At 36.0% G+C, this 16,170-nt stretch overlaps 1 protein-coding gene across 1 annotated transcript in view; it reads right to left on the bottom strand.

The window, feature by feature from the left end:
* FAF1 (Fas associated factor 1) overlaps positions 1-16,170 on the bottom strand; it is a 488,997-nt gene that overhangs the window by 100,476 nt on the left and 372,351 nt on the right. The window contains exon 15 of the mRNA XM_027108597.1: positions 12,931-13,085. Within this exon, the coding sequence (XP_026964398.1) occupies positions 12,931-13,085 (155 nt within the window). The remainder of the gene's footprint in view (positions 1-12,930; positions 13,086-16,170) is intronic.

The following is a 16,170-nucleotide window of genomic DNA, read 5'->3' as shown; positions in this document are numbered from 1 at the left end:
GAAATTCTTTCTCTAGCAATGTAAAGAGAAGATTCATTTTCCAGGGGCTATACAAGAGGGCAAATTTATGTTAAATGCCAGATAATATTTCTTCTGTGTTCTGCCTTTTACCAATTGATCGTTATTTATGAGGGTCTATGAAATATACAACAAGGTAAGACATGGTTTGTGTCCTTAAGACACTAAGAATATTTAGGGTTATAGCCTCAAACAGGAAACATAATCTGATATATAACTGGGGGCTAGATTTATTGGTTCAGATTAAGTGCTGGAAAAAATCAGAGAACGGAATGGGAGTTTAGAAATCAGGGAGAACTTTCTGTTCCAAGAAAGTGCTCCTGGACTGCTATTAGGAGAATTATCTCTTATTCATCTCTGCATTCCTAGCACCTACTGCCAAACAGTATGTATTTGTTACATGAAAGGGCCAGTTCTTGCTTTAGTAACCTTTATCTCCACCATGACAATGTTGACCATACAACCTTCCTTTTCCTCTTCCAACTACTTTGCTGAAATCAGTTTAACTAGGACAGTTAGTTGGTATGAATTATCATGGTCTCCCAGGCCTCTTTCACTATGCTTCTACCTTGATAGGTCACTTGGTCCCATTTCAAAATAGCAGGTATTGTCCACAAGTTCATACTCTAAGCTCCCCTCCTGACTTTTAGCATACTGCAGTTTTTACATAATTTCATCTTGTCACCACCCACTGACTGAAAATGTGACTTAGAAGAGGTGTAAAGTATCCAAATATTAACATATTAGAGAAAGTAGGAATTACTGCAAGCAGCATAATATTGTGGGAAGAACAAAGACTTTGGAGTCAAATAAACCTGATTTTGTCACTTACTAGTTGTTTCTTTTTTTTTTCTTTTTTTTGCGGTACGCGGGCCTCTCACTGTTGTGGCCTCCCCCGTTGCGGAGCACAGGCTCCAGACGCGCAGGCTCAGTGGCCATGGCTCACGGGCCCAGCTGCTCCGTGGCATGTGGGATCTTCCCGGACCGGGGCACAACCCGTGTCCCCTGCATCGGCAGGCGGACTCTCAACCACTGCCCCACCAGGGAAGCCCACTAGTTGTTTCTTTGGATAACTTAATCTTTCTGAGCCTTAGTTTTCTCACATATAAAGTGAAGGTAATGATACCTACTTTTGGAATTGGTCTGTGGATTAATCAATACCTCTTCTTCCTTCCTTTTATATGCTTCAGAGTCAAAATTGGCTTTTCTTTTATCTCCCCTTCCCCCAAATTATGGATACGGCAAACTGTTTCCTAAAATAAGTTTTAACAGCAAATCTCAGACTCTTATCACTGAACAAATGTATTATATTGCTGTATAACTTCTACAGAATCATCATAAGATTATTCCCTACTCGAAGGTAGAGACTGAAGATATACACATATATTTTCATGCTATGTTCTCTGATTGTTTTCCTCCTGCAAAATTTGGAGACATTGTGATTTTATTATTATATACAAATTGTTCAGCATTATTATACAAAAATTTTTCAGAGTTGGTTGGCTTCTCTTGAAACCCTGACATTTATACACAATTTCCTTATGTATTTGAAAAGAACTATTATTCTAATGGATAAAAGAAATGTGGGAGAGCATTAGTAGAAATCTTATACATAGGAGAAAAGTCTTTAAAACATAAATGACCAACAGCACAGAGTATTAGCACTTCAGTCACTTATCAAAGCTTTCAAGAAAGAATCAATTGCAACCCAGCTCTTGACAAAGGCTCATTTGAGACAGCTGATGTCTGACAGAAAGAGCTGAATGAACAAGTTTACTACGTAGGCTTTTTCTCTAAGCTCTATACCTGTTATGAGTTAGATCACGAAAAAAAGGAATATCTAAGGGCCATATCACCTAAAGAACTACCTTTACTGAAAAATGATTTAACATGGAGCTCTCTGTTTTTACAGGGGAGTGATATAAGAAACATCTATTTAAAGTGATCTATTTTACACAAAACAACAGTAGAAAAATAACTGTTTATTATATTTCCTAATGATTGTCAAATAAAAAATCATGCAATAAAATTCTTCCTTGAATTCAGTGCCAGGAAATTTTGAGATGAACTATTAGGCTTCCTTTTATCAGACAATGAGAATTTTAAATGGTAATCTGTAAACTCTAAGGCATAGTACCTGGTGCATAATAGAAACTCAATAAATATACATTGTATGGATAGATGAATGAATGAGGATATGCCTATCACATTTCCTTTTTCTCCTTTAGCTGCCAGAATTACAGAGTTGAATTCAGTGTTTATATATAAAACTTAGCTTATGTTTATTTTTTTTAAAAATCAGGTGGAGTGATCATCTCCAGCAATGTTCAACTGCCAGGCACAGGCAAAAGGAAGGTGAATAGTTGGGTTTAACAAATTGAATGCAATGGAGGAAGACAGAGATGAGGGAGTTTAAAGTATTACAAGGAAGTGATCATGATGGACCTTAAAATTTAATTAGGACAAGGAAGGAAATGAAGGTTGGACACAGGAAAGGGTGGATGCAGTGAAGTGGTATGGGTCAATAGGTTGAAGGGCATGATAAGACAAAAAAAATTTTAGCACTGGTGACACTGAGCAAGTGAGTAGAGAAGGAAGTGCTGGTCAGAGCCCGATGTTTGAAATCCAAATATATGAGGTGATACAGTTTCTATTTATGACCACATCTAAGTGTGGTGAATAAAGAGAAGAAAAAAGTTTCTCTGGAGTTGGACAGGTCTGGGAACTGAGAGAAGTATCAAGAATGATAACAGGAGTAGAGACGATAAGAAGTTCAGTTATTGTTTATGAGTGATAAAATTTGGGAGAGTTAATAGAATCCAAACTTCAAAAAATTTTGTCAATGGCAGAGATCTGGTTTAATAACAACTCAGACCCAGCCCATTCTGGACCATCCCATACCTGAAATACTGCTAGGGGATTTTAGTTGACTCCTTCAGTTCAATAGGAGCCAATAATAAAATTACAGACTAGAATTGAGCATAGCATCAGACAAATTTCCTCTGAAGCATTATGCTCAATTCTGCACCCCTTTAGAATGGACTAAGTCTAGACACCCTACCATACGAGGAACAATGGAAGAAATAAATATATCTTGGTTGGAAAGGTAAGAAAATTAAGACAGACAAGATAGCTGTGGTTAAACTGATAAAGGACTATAATGAAGAAGAGAAGTTAGGCTTATTCCAGGTAATTCCAAGGCCAAAACTAGAACCAAAAGGGAGAAAGTTGCAGAAACTCTCTATGGGAAGAAGCACTATAGCAAAAACCTTTCCCGGCTTTTAGAGCAGCTCAAAAATACACTATCTTTTGAAGCTTTCATTTCTCTGTCCCTAGCAGTATTCAGGTAGAGACTGTAGTAATATCAGTTAGACATAATATAGGGAAAAATGCCTGCACAGTTGCAAATTGGATGTTAACTAAGAATGCTTCTAGCCCACAACTCTAAGATTTGGTGAATTCCATGTTTATTTGTTACCTGAGCAAAAGATCCATGTCTTATACTTCTCTTATATCTCCCACAGGGCTATGCACAGTTATTTAGTACAACTTTGCTGGTAATAATCCAGCTTGACAAGGTCATGGGACAAGAAGCATTATGTAGCAGAAAAGCACAGGTAGATCTGGGATTTATATCTGGTACAATCACTTGCATGACCTTGGGTAAGTTACAGAATTTCTCTGAGCCAAAAATAGTTTCCTCACATGTGAAATTGGACTTTGCCATTTACCTTGCAGAACTGTGGTTAAATGGGGTAATGTATATAGAGTGAGGATTAAATGAGCTCATATATATATAGTGTCTGACACATAGCGGGGGCTTAATGATTGCAGTTATGTGTGTGTTTTTTTAAAGCAGTGGTGTTAATCTTGATCTTAGCTATTGACACTCTAGAAGCTCCCATCACAAATAGCAAGAGCTTGAAGGACAATTCTAAGGGTAAGGAAGATGCCTTTATTGGTGAAAGAGGTGGAAAATGACTGTGGCTTCCTTAGCTATAGCTCACTAAGGTCACTCTGACTAGATCACAAGCTGGTAAGGGCAGTATGCTACAATCTACTTACAAACTTTACTAACATTCATTTTTAATCTTGCTTATATTGAAAACTATGTGTTCAAGTCATCAGAAAGTCACAGAATTTTAGAGATAAAAAGTTCAAATAGGGTCACCCCTCCCCCATTTTCATAGAAGAAAAAAAATCTAGATGTTATACCACTTGCCTAATAACCCCTTGTTTTTCATAATCCTAGACTGACTCTTACCTCTTAACTGCCCTACATTTTATGACTGACATATGACTGTCCACATATAAACAGTGAAGAAACAGTTGTACTGAAAATCAGTCTTTTAAGAATAGCAACTGACATGTTTAAATGTGAATAGGTTTTGCTTTAGGAACTAATAAATAATACTTACATAGCTTTTGTAATGTCCAAATAATAAATTTTTATTGCTGTGGCTGTTAATTAAGTAACTTATTTGGGAGCAGCTCAGAACCTCCAATACCTTATTTGAAAGTGGGACTGGGAAATATAATTTCTCATATTGAGATATAATAGTCATAGCATCTTTATTGTTCATATAAACTTGCCTCATCCCTTCCTTAGTTGAGATCTGTAGAGAAGTATGTTAAAGAGGACTTTCTTGGTGCTGATCACATATTGAGGAAAGGAAAGATACGCAGAGGCAACAATTTAGGAGGATTTAAAAAATTGTTGCTGTGGCTACAGACTGGGTCAGCCAACAGCAGATAAATTAATGGATGGCTGTTTAAAAATCCCTACAGTTAACTCTTTATTTGTAAATAATATAAAACTGTCACTTTATTACTAGAATGCAATCAAATACAAAGATACAAACATATGCTGAAGGAAAGGATACCAAACCTATTCCCTAACAAATTACCCAAACATGTAAAAAATAGGATTTCACCTCACTCTCCAATTCCAGACTAACAGTTATTTCCCCTTTCAATTTTTGGTGGTATATTTGGCAGATCTGATCATTAAGATTATTGGGCACTAAAACCTTTTTGCGCATCTATGTAGACTGACAGGCAAATACTGGAAAAATGTCAGAGGAACCAGTTTCCATAGGTGGTTTTACATGACTGAACTAACATGTTTCTTTTACAGCTTTCTCACTGTTTTACTACCAGTATTTATGAAAGAGAGAAATGTGCTACCAATTTAAATGGCATAGGTGACATGATGAGTAAAAATTCTTCAGAAACAATCATGAATATAAAAATTATCAACATTGACAAAGCAATTAAGAAAACAAATCTCTTTAGATCTTATCAATTTCAGATAAGAAGAAAAGCAAAAGACATGATGGGGTATATTACTTTAAAAAATATTTTATTTTGGAAATGTCTTATTTTTAGGATTTGTTTCATTAGATAACTCATGTTTTATAATCTATATATATAAACTGGATCGAGTACCTCTGGCAGTCATATTCATTTGAATCTGTATACCCTAAAATACGAGAATAACTAGCTACTGGAAGTGAATATTTGCACATAACTATACATGAGTACACTGCAGGGAGTCACAGAACAGGTAAGGGTTTGGCAACACAGCACAAAGGGGAGAAGTCTTGGTGTGAAGCTCAAACTTTATATATCTTGAAAAGGCAACGATTCTTTCAATTCTATCACTCTCAAAATCAAGATCCCTAGAATACTCAAAGCACAGAGTGTTTAGGAGAAAGACCAAGAAGAACGCCAAGAGAGTAACAAGAAAAGTCTAGTGCATGAGGAAAATTGGATTTGATAAAAACTTAAATGTTCTTTTGGACTATCTTGTCAACAGTATCACCTTGTATTGTTCTTTCCTAACAACAGTTTTCATGTAGACTGTGAAAACAGACAACTCTATCTGAGTTAAATATATATTTCCCGAATAGCATTAATTCGATTAATGTCAAGGAAATAAATTTTTTTTTACACAAATGCTTGATTCAGATACAATGCATGCACCACCAGGCAGTTATGATTGTAGTATTAGGTAATAGTGTGGGAAGTATCCAAATCAGAGTTTAAAAAGCTTGTAAACTGGTAATTTAAAGTTATCTCAAAGAACACTTTTAAAAGGATAATTGTCTATTTTAAAAAGAGTAAAGAATGTATTATAAACAGTTTAGCCATCATCTATATACAGACTGGCTTCTTCTCAATTGTAAGAGGCCATCACCTTTTATCCTTTCCCTCTTTTCCTTCCTTTCAGTACTATTAGGAAACTATTCACAAGTGCACCCTTGGACAATGCTGAGCAGTAATTATGACTTGCTGACAAAGAGATATGAACAATTACCGAGCCCATTTTGAAACCCTACACTAATAAAGTCATTAGATGCTGCCCTTGCCATGATCCTTCTAAAAGCTTCTGAAGTTACAAGAACACACGGCATTGTTTGCAGGGACAATTGCTGCTGGCAGAACGCAAACCTTGAGTTAAACCATGCTGCAAATTGATCTTGACATTCTGTTAAGACCGCCACTAAAAATCAAAAGCAGAGGAGAAAAGGAGAAAATGAGTGGGTAGGATGTAATCATGGAACAGGAGGGGTTCCTCCTCACCTTCTCTCCTCCCTCTTCACAAAACAAACCAGGGAGAAAATGACAAACTCTCCTAGTGTTTTAGAACCTTTATTTTAAAGCATTAATTAAGCCTTGACCTGGGATGTTTAGGATGGCAATACATTTCCTTTACAAGTATGGGAAGGAAAACGTGTCACAAAGGAAATAAAGAAGTTTGGGCAAAACTATATGGAAACCTGGCATGAAGGCTCTCTGGAAGTCTTAGTACTCTGACCACAACATGTCCATCTGTTTTATCAGCTACTTTTGCAGAATCCATATCTCTCCTAGGGTAGCAGCTGGATATTAACATTCCTTGTGTCTCCCATGCAGACCCCACACCTGGGCTATATTTGCTGGATCAAATGGAAGTGTAGGGCTAGAGTAATATGGTCAGCTAGTTTCAGCCAGGCATGAACCAGTGAGTAGTTTGGAATTAAGGGTAAGCCACTGTGATGGCAAGTGCAGGCAAAGACAACCTACTGATAAGAGATTTAAGCCAATTAACTCTTGCCAAAGATTAAGTAATGTGGAAAACTATCACTTGAATATTAAGGCTAACAAGTACCTGTCAGCATAGCAGCAGAAGTCTACAGTGACCTGATATACTGCACCCAAGTGCATTAAATTCAAAAGCTAATATTGATAGGCAAGAGAATTCTGTCTTTGAACATTGGTACTAACTGTGTATGCAAAACTTAATACAAAGCTATGTCTGTTACATGCAACCTGTGTAACTCAGGCACTGTCAGCAATTCCTAGGGAACACTGCTTACAAATAGTGTGCAATGCCTGATTTAACACTGTGTAGCATGTACACTGATGTGCCACACACTTTCAACTCAGGAACTTACATATAAGCAACTTATTTTTCAGCACTCATAGCCAGCTAATTACCCAGTTGGCACTATCCTAGTCAAATTCAATGTTTAAATTTTCTAGAATTAGATAATCTAAAACAATACCTATATTGGATGTACTAAGTAAGACATTTGCCATGTGGGCCTGTTCAGAACAAGTGATACCCATTAACCCACTTATTACTGGTTAATATTGGTGGTTTATTGTGCCACATATGTTATATGGCTTTCCTTCATGAAGCAGCTTCGGTCAAGAACCTGCAGTTCAGCACCAAGGGCACTCATGTGCCAATGTTCTCATTACCCAGTCCCAAACAGCTCTAATAGAGGTAAGCAAATCAATACTTATTGTGCTAGTTCTCTCTATATGTAATTCTGAAGGTGCCCAAATGGACCTTTGCCTACCTTCTTGGCACAGCTCATCATGAAGCCAGTCCAGTATTCCTATATATCCTACGGGCATATTTACTTTAATCAATGTCACCACCAGTGCAGAAGGCTCAGAGTACCATCTCAAATGGCCCCATTTGAGAGGCCAATTACTTTAGAGATATCATAGAGACTTGGTGAGTCTGGGGAAGAAACTTTGGAACCAATGGATAAACTTGTCTTGGTTGGAATTCAATCCTCTTTCCAGATGGTGGGTGCCTGGGGCACATGAGCATAGGCCACGATAGGCTGGGGTGCTATAGTGCCAGCAGAAGACGAGGTACCCAGTCTGGACATTTTTAGTTCTGCAAGGAGAAGGCTTTTGAAGGCTTTGCTTTATTATTCCTATTAATGGCTGTGGGGGGAAAATCGCACAATTAGAGGGATATGGTAGCATTTCCAATGCTCTTTCTACTACCCAAACTGGTCTCTCTTATCCATTATGTTTCAATAAGCCTGAGAGATTATTGGTTTTTTTTTTTTACCAATATAACACTTATTTTTTAAAAGGCACTTTAATGCATTGAGATTATAGACATAGCTCCCTTGGGGAGCTGACAACCTAGCAGGGAGATAGACAATAAACATTCAGTATAATGAGTGCCATCAATACAAGTTAGTACAGTGATATCATGGGAGCATATAGAATGTGCATTTTTACCCAGACTGAGGCAAGGGAAGAATGGGAAGATGCAAGGCTTCCTAGAAGTGATATGTGTTCTGAATTTTAAGAAATTATTCTTTCATAGACCAAGCATTCATTCACTACATTGTGCTAAAAATACTTTTCTGCTCCACTGTCCACCTATAAGCATATGCCAGTACCAGGATGAATCATTAACAAAACAACTTTTTGGAATCTGTCCATCCTGGTTGGTTGGCCTTAATCCTCAGTTTGGTTCAGACCACACAGGATTACATTTTTTCTCTATTTTTTTCTCTCTTCCACAATTCAGATAGCTAATTATGAGGTTTAAAATACCAATATCCTTTTATAAGAATAGCAAATACCTGCAACCCAACAAACAAGGAATGCTGCTAATATTAAAAATCTCTGAATAGAAAGAGTGAAATTCTATTATCACCTTCTTGTGTCATCTCTTTCAAGTCCTTCCCTGGCTCACTCAGGTAGAGTCACTCAGTATGAAGTTCACCTATACTCCCAAAGCACCTTGTACATATTTCATGTTACATATTAGCTCTTATGTCTGTCTTGCTTACTAGACCATGAGTGTTTTAAGCATTAGCACTGTGTCTTTTTCAACTTTTCATCCTCAGTGCATAGCACCAATCCTGGTTCATATTAAACATTCAGTAAATGTTTATTCAATGAATAAACATGGAGGAACATATACTTTTCTTAAGATATTTTAGCCACTTCCAGAAGTGATATGCAAGATCTCTTTGTTTACCATTATCTATCTGTTTTTAGCTTTTTCTTTACCGGCATATCCTACTGTTTCTATCAGGATTGTTGTTCAACTGGATATTTGGGAAATTATACCCTCTAGCACCTCTCAAGACTAACAAGGGCTTTCTGCCTACTGCTTTAAGAAAGAACGGCTCTGAAATGCAACTACACATGGCAGCCAGTAAGACTATAGAGAGTTTTCCAAGAAAGACATCTTATTTAGATATACAATACTGAAATTATAAGCAACATTCTTAAGTGGAATTAGAAGAATACATTCATTTGCCAAATTTTTATTGTTTCTTTCTCCCAGAATTTTGTAAAGTTCCTTGTTTAATGAGACAAATAAAATAAGTCCTTCCAGAAGATCACGATTTAGTAAGGAAGAAAACAGGCAAGTAATCACTACTGCTAAAGTCTGATGTCTCAGTTCACATTTGGAATGTTCCAAGATCAATCTAGAAGTTATTATAATCCATTATATAGATATAGGTTGGTTAACTTAAGTATTCAACTTAGAAAGTTACTAGAATCATTTTGAAAGTGGGAAGTCCAAATCATCAACACTACAGGGGTGGATACCAGTGACATTCTATAGTTCTTTTTTATTCTAGTTTGTTAGCGAAATCAGGTATTCTGGTTTGTTAGCAGAATCAGGAAATTTGACTTATAACAGCAATTTACATTCATATTCTGGTAACTTTACCAAAGCATTCACTTAGTTCAATATCCTTCACTTGTCTTCTAGAAACAGGAGAGATTCACAGTAAATTATGGAGGACTAATGTTTCTGGAGGCTTAATCCAAGTATTTCTTAAGCAAAAATAAATTTGCTTGGCAAGTCCCTTCCTGTCTTGGGCATCAATGTCTCCAGCTATCATACCAGAGGACAGTCTCAGAAAACCACTAAGGAAGCATCCAGGCTAAATAGCTTATAGGCTTAGGACTCTTGAAACTTATATGATTAGCCTGAACTAGGATAACTAGATATGGGACCAGACAAGAAATACACCAGGAATTTATTTCTAAACTTTAACATTTGTCATAAAGAAATCACAGTTGAAAGGAAACCCACAGCAACAATCTTATTTGTGATGTCTAGACATCTCTTCTGTATTTCCACATATTAATTTGTCCCATTTTAACTACCTGGTAATAGCAAATGATGGCACAAAAACTTTTGTTATATAGACCACTGACCAATAAACATTAGTACAGCAGACTTCTATTGAATTGAGAGGGAAAGTTTTAGGTTTTGTTACTGTTAATCGCATCAAATGGATGATGCAATCAATTTTCATGACAAACACTTTTGAATAAATGTGATAAAGATCCAAGAAACATCACAGAGATGGAAACTCAAATAATTGTATTAAGATTAATCTATGGTAGATGGTAAGAAAATTGTGGCTAAAGCTAAACTCTTTTGGGGGGGCAAGAAATCAGCCTAACTTATAATTTTGTATATCAAAAGGTAATTGACTTTTACTCTCTCTTAGGAATATGCCATTCCAGTGAATTTTCATCTTGTGTTTGTAAAATGTGAATTTTACCATAGGCCTTAACTGTAATAATGAGGAGGTGTACATGAACAGTAGCTACATAATTTTACTTATTACTTTATAGAGAGAAATGTAATACCTTAACTTTAAATATCAATAGTTTTTAATTTCTAATATGAATAGAACTTGACTTTGAATAAGGATGTCAAGTATCTTAAATCCCAGGAATTATGTTCTCTTTCTCCCCACTGCCCTGTTTCTTGTTGCTATGTTTATTAAATTCCTAGATGTTTCTATTTAGTTTTTAATATCATTTCTTTTTGTTTTCATAACAGTAACCTAATAATGGGATGCCACATTTTTAAAAATGTAGATTGAAATATCCTATCATACTTCACAGTTGATCTTGCAATTCACTGGGAAATAGCTCTAAAGCCTTAAACAAGGCCTTTATTTTGTGTTTTAAAAAAGTGTCATAAGGAGTTAATAGGACACAGCTGTACTGGTTCTTTCTAATAAGCAGCTTCTGTCGCTTTGGTCACCACAGGTGTCTCTGTAACCTGCAAACTCTTATTACTAGTGTATCAAAGTTGTGCTACTTAACAGACTTCTTTAGTAAAACATAACAAAGCAATTACATGGCTGTTGATTGCCAGTCAAAAAAAAAAAACCCTCAAACACTACTTTTCAAAAGAAACTACACTGCAATTTTTTGTCATTGTAAAATAAAAGGAACTAAGGAATTAAATGGAGGATAGAACAAAATAACAGCAGGTAGCCCGCTGAACTTAGCCACTACAGATGGTTTAGAAATAGTGTTTCCTTCTCCATCAAGTTGTGGATAAAAGGAAAGGAGGAGATTCCTTACTGCCAGTGAATGGCAAAAGATTTAGCCAAGTCTCCAGTCTATGTATTTTGCCTCATGAAAGCCCTTCGATGCTGCATTTTTATCTGTTTTTGGCACTGCTTTTCATCACCTTTAACTGAGTGTGAATAATAACCTGATTTAATTTAAACAAATACAGGTGCTAAAGGTTCTTTATTTATGTATAACAGGGAACATTTCCAAGGCAGAACGAAGTCATCCTATGAAATTTCCTAACCATTTACTTAAAGAAATGAAGTATTAGATGAAGAAATTGCTTCAACATTCTTTTGCTTCACATTTAAGAGAAGAATCATCTTTCTTTTCAGATTCAGATTACATAAAACAAAGTCTGAATGATGAGCAAAAATTCAGTGAGCCATAAAATAATAAAAAGACAAATCAGATGATTTCTAATTGTTCTACAGTCATTTAAATTAGGTAACTACAATAGGATTGCCTTGAAATGAATGAATTTAATCTCCCTGTTCATAAACCAGCAGTCTGTGATGATGATTGTGTTAACACACCCAAAGTAGCATCACAGGAAGTTACGGCCACATGTGTAATTAAACACGATGAAATATATTTCAGATGGCAAACTCAAATAGGTAAAATATGAATAATTATTCATCACTTACAGATATTATGATTAACAAACTAAGTAAATTTATCCTGACAGCTAGGAAGGGGATTTTTTTTTTTTTCCCATTGAGAATATGGATGTAATGCTGGCTGTGTGCAAAAGAATGTGTGCAATAAAGCGATTACATCAATTAGCATATGCTAGAGTTAAGCTATTACCAACTCCAATGGACTGGTCCAGAATGTCCTGCCTTCATCACTGGAATTATTAAAAACTAAACTTACTAGTAGGATTATATATTAGATTTTCCTTGTCTTTTCTGAATATTATTAGAAACAGATTTTAATATTCAACAACATATTAGAACATAAGAACATACAGTACATAGGAAGGTACTATATTATTATTATTGCAAAAAGACAAGAACAATGTATTTTGGTTTTTGGTTTTCAGGTTATTCTTGAATTTAAGAAATCTTTTATTAGTTAAGGTATTTTTTCACAATTGAAAATAACTGCATGTTAACTACAACACATAGCTTTTATCTAATTAAATGTAATAATAGAAAATTTAATGCTGAGGATGAAAATGTTTATGATGATAAGAAACCAAATACAATGATGACTTTTAACAATAAAAAAGCCCAACTTATAACTTGTGAACAACAGTGTTACCTTGCTCTGTTGGCGTCCTTTGTCAGGTCCCAAGCCCAGGTTATAAAATTTTGACTCAGGTAAGAGACGATAGATTCAGCACAAAGCATTTGTGAGCAGAACACGTTGGTTAATACACTTTCATCGTGGTGGAGGTAGACAGCAAGAAGCTTTCTCTGAAAAGAGGGGAAAAGACTGATGAATTAAAATATGCACTAATTAAGATTTCTTGAATTCTGGAAAGGCACAGTCAGTCAATATAAACAACAGTAAAAATTAAATGCTATTCCCTAAAAGAGTAACTGACACCTGGACATCTACTAATGTGAATACATTTTGTTTCCTTACACTCTAAAAAGGCTAGGATGATTGTATTGTTTTACAGACTGCTGTCGCAGATTCCTGTTAACATGTGCAAGCCTATCTCAAGTACAAATTGCAACAGAATGGCATTTTCTTTAAATAAAATGGAATTACCATTCTTTGTATTTAACACATACTTTATATGTAAAGAGAAAATTAATTCTGAACTATTCAACTATACAGAGAAAAAAATACTGATGAAGATTGGATGCCAAAATCTCTTACATATTTTTTGTTTTTAATCTGAGCACTAAATAGTCTCTTCTACTTGAAAGAAAAAGGTCTGAAATAAACTTGTTTTAGTTCCACAGGTAATTTCAAAGCCCTTAATGTGTTCCCATGTCAAAGTCCTTACTTAAGAGCATGTGACATCTAATTGCCGTTTGAAAGGATGATAGAAAAATGTTCACTCCACATGAATTCTTTCTAGTTTATATTTCAGAAAATGTCCAGTGAAGTTTTTCATATGGAAAATTATTCTTTCCCTTTTGCCTGATAAAACTTGCTTTCAAGAAATTATATCTGCTCTCTTAAAAGTATCCTCTGTAATAGTTGGATAATCAATAAAATAACTGAAACTAAAAACTGAAATTGAGCAACATAATTTGCAAATGTCAGCTTTAACCACAACAATGATGATTAAAGAACCTAAATTGTCCTTAACTTTTTGGTGCTACCTTGGAGAAGAGCTGAGTTAAAGAACAGTCAGTTACCAGGACATGGAAAGATAAAATTTTATGGTTAAGGACAATATACACATTTAATCTGTGAAATTCTGGTGAAGGAAAATTTCAAGGAAGCTGTAAGAATGTGATGATGAAGAAATTTGCTGTGTGGGATTCTAAACAAAAGAAGGACATTTACAGAAAAAGGGCTCATGTAGATGAAAGTCTGATGCTTGGAATTATCCTGATAAATAATCCAAATAATAATCCTAATAATCCTCATAATAATAATATTTTCTTCAAAGAGAAATTTTGCACTAGATGAGGGTAGCCAGAGGTACTTTAATCCCCAGAATAAACCTGTAAAATAGTATTCTTAACTTCATTAGCCTATGAGGAAATTGAGCTTTAGAAACCTCATTTACCCTAATTCTAAAGCTAGTAAGTAAGTGGTAGATCTGGGATTGGAACCCAGACTGACTGACTCCAAGCCTAGTGTTCTTTATTTGGATACTGAAGCAGGGAACCTAACTGCACTATAGTCAAGACTTGGAGAGCTTGTAGAATATTAAGGCACCAGATGCTCATATATATCAGTGCTTCTGGGGCCTCAGAGACAGCATGTAATGGGAATAAGGACAAAATGCTTCCATGTGTCCATTCATTCATTCATTCATTCAAGAAGTACTGGTTAAAATATTCCTCATGTCAGGCCCAGCAGGAAGCAGTGGTGATTAAATGCTGAACAAGAAAGATTTAGGGTTTTTTCATCTATGTTGATATATGCAGATACCAGTAGCTGGTATCTAGGAAGTTTGTAATCAGATACATTGTTGGAGAGATACTTATCTAGAAAATTCCTACTCATCCATTAAGGCTCAAAGCAAATGCCTCTGGGAAGCCTTCCCTGATTCCTTCAGGCAGCATTAAGAGCTTCCATTTCTGGGCCTCTATCTCTTCTATTTTAGTATTCCAATTGTTTACCAGTTTCCCCTCTAGAAAAGTTTCTCAAGGGTGAGGACCCGGTCTCTTTCTTTCAGTCTTCTTTGTATCCCTAAGTTAGCACAGGACTCAGCATGTTTGAGGAAAGAAACATGAATGCTGATATCAACCATAGCCCTCTGGCAAAAAAGACACCAAATGGTAGCTGCAATGCCAAATCACTCTTAGTAAACAAATCTAGAAATCTGCTGCTTTAGGGAAAGGAACATGAACCTGGCAGCACTAACAAATTCAGAGCTCCTCTTCTTAGAAGCTCTCTGGCCCAACAGACAGGGGGATGTCAACCTCTAATTCTGCTTGATCGTATCTCAGCAACTACCTTTAATGAGACACTGGGAACAAGAGAGCTGTCCACTTTTGAATCAGCATATTTCTAACCAAACAATAGCAATGGCTAAATCTTTAAAATGCCTATTTCTCTCAAGAACACTGCAATGGAATATTTAGACTTTGGGAAAGAGATTAGCGATTTACATTGCTATCTTACTGATTTAATTTAAATGCTCTTCCAAACCAAACACAAATGTGCTGAAGAGGCTACTAGGAAACCCAACATGGAGAGTTCCCTATACGTGCAGCTGACAGTGTTGACTGAAACTAAACTTGGAAATCCAGGGCACTAATGCACAATATCAAGCAATAAAACAGCATCTCTTTGGCAATATTTAATTTAAAAAAGAAGAAAGAGGTGGGCGAAGATCAGGCACTGTTTTGGAGGATCAACCATTCTGCATTTCAAAGCATTGGTCCCTGCAATATCCAGGTTACTGTGCTAGAATCTCGACTATTATATCGCAGTTGTGAGAGGGAGGGCAAAGATGTGTTTACTCAGTGATTAGGCCCTTAGAATAAGCCTCTAGCTCCTAGAGAGACAGCTCACCACTTATTCATTTGGGCCAATTCACAAAGCCTAGGAAGATTAAACATCCATGCTGAGAAGACAAGCGAATGCAGACGGTGAAAAAGAAATAAAAATTCTTTAAAAACTCTGAGATGACTTCATTATTTTTCCACAAGGAAACTTTAGGAAAGTGTTTAGTTAGAGAAAAACCCACATTGACCTCTCTCTAAACCCTTAATCTTTCCTTTGTGGTGGCATTGCTTTGTGGTAAGCGACTGGCTCGCCTCACCCCTCTTTTCACTAGAAGCTGAGAGAAAAAAGGCTCTGGAGAAACAGTTTTCGTTCTAGGGACACAAACCCCTGACACTGTTAAACATGAGATGCCAGGAA

This window comes from Aethalodelphis obliquidens, unplaced genomic scaffold (assembly GCF_003676395.1).
Source record: "Aethalodelphis obliquidens isolate GAN/ISIS:26980383/991018 unplaced genomic scaffold, ASM367639v1 scaffold9, whole genome shotgun sequence".
NCBI lineage: Eukaryota > Metazoa > Chordata > Mammalia > Artiodactyla > Delphinidae > Aethalodelphis > Aethalodelphis obliquidens.
Note: the sequence above shows the minus strand (reverse complement) of the source record. Positions and strands in the feature narration are given on the sequence as shown.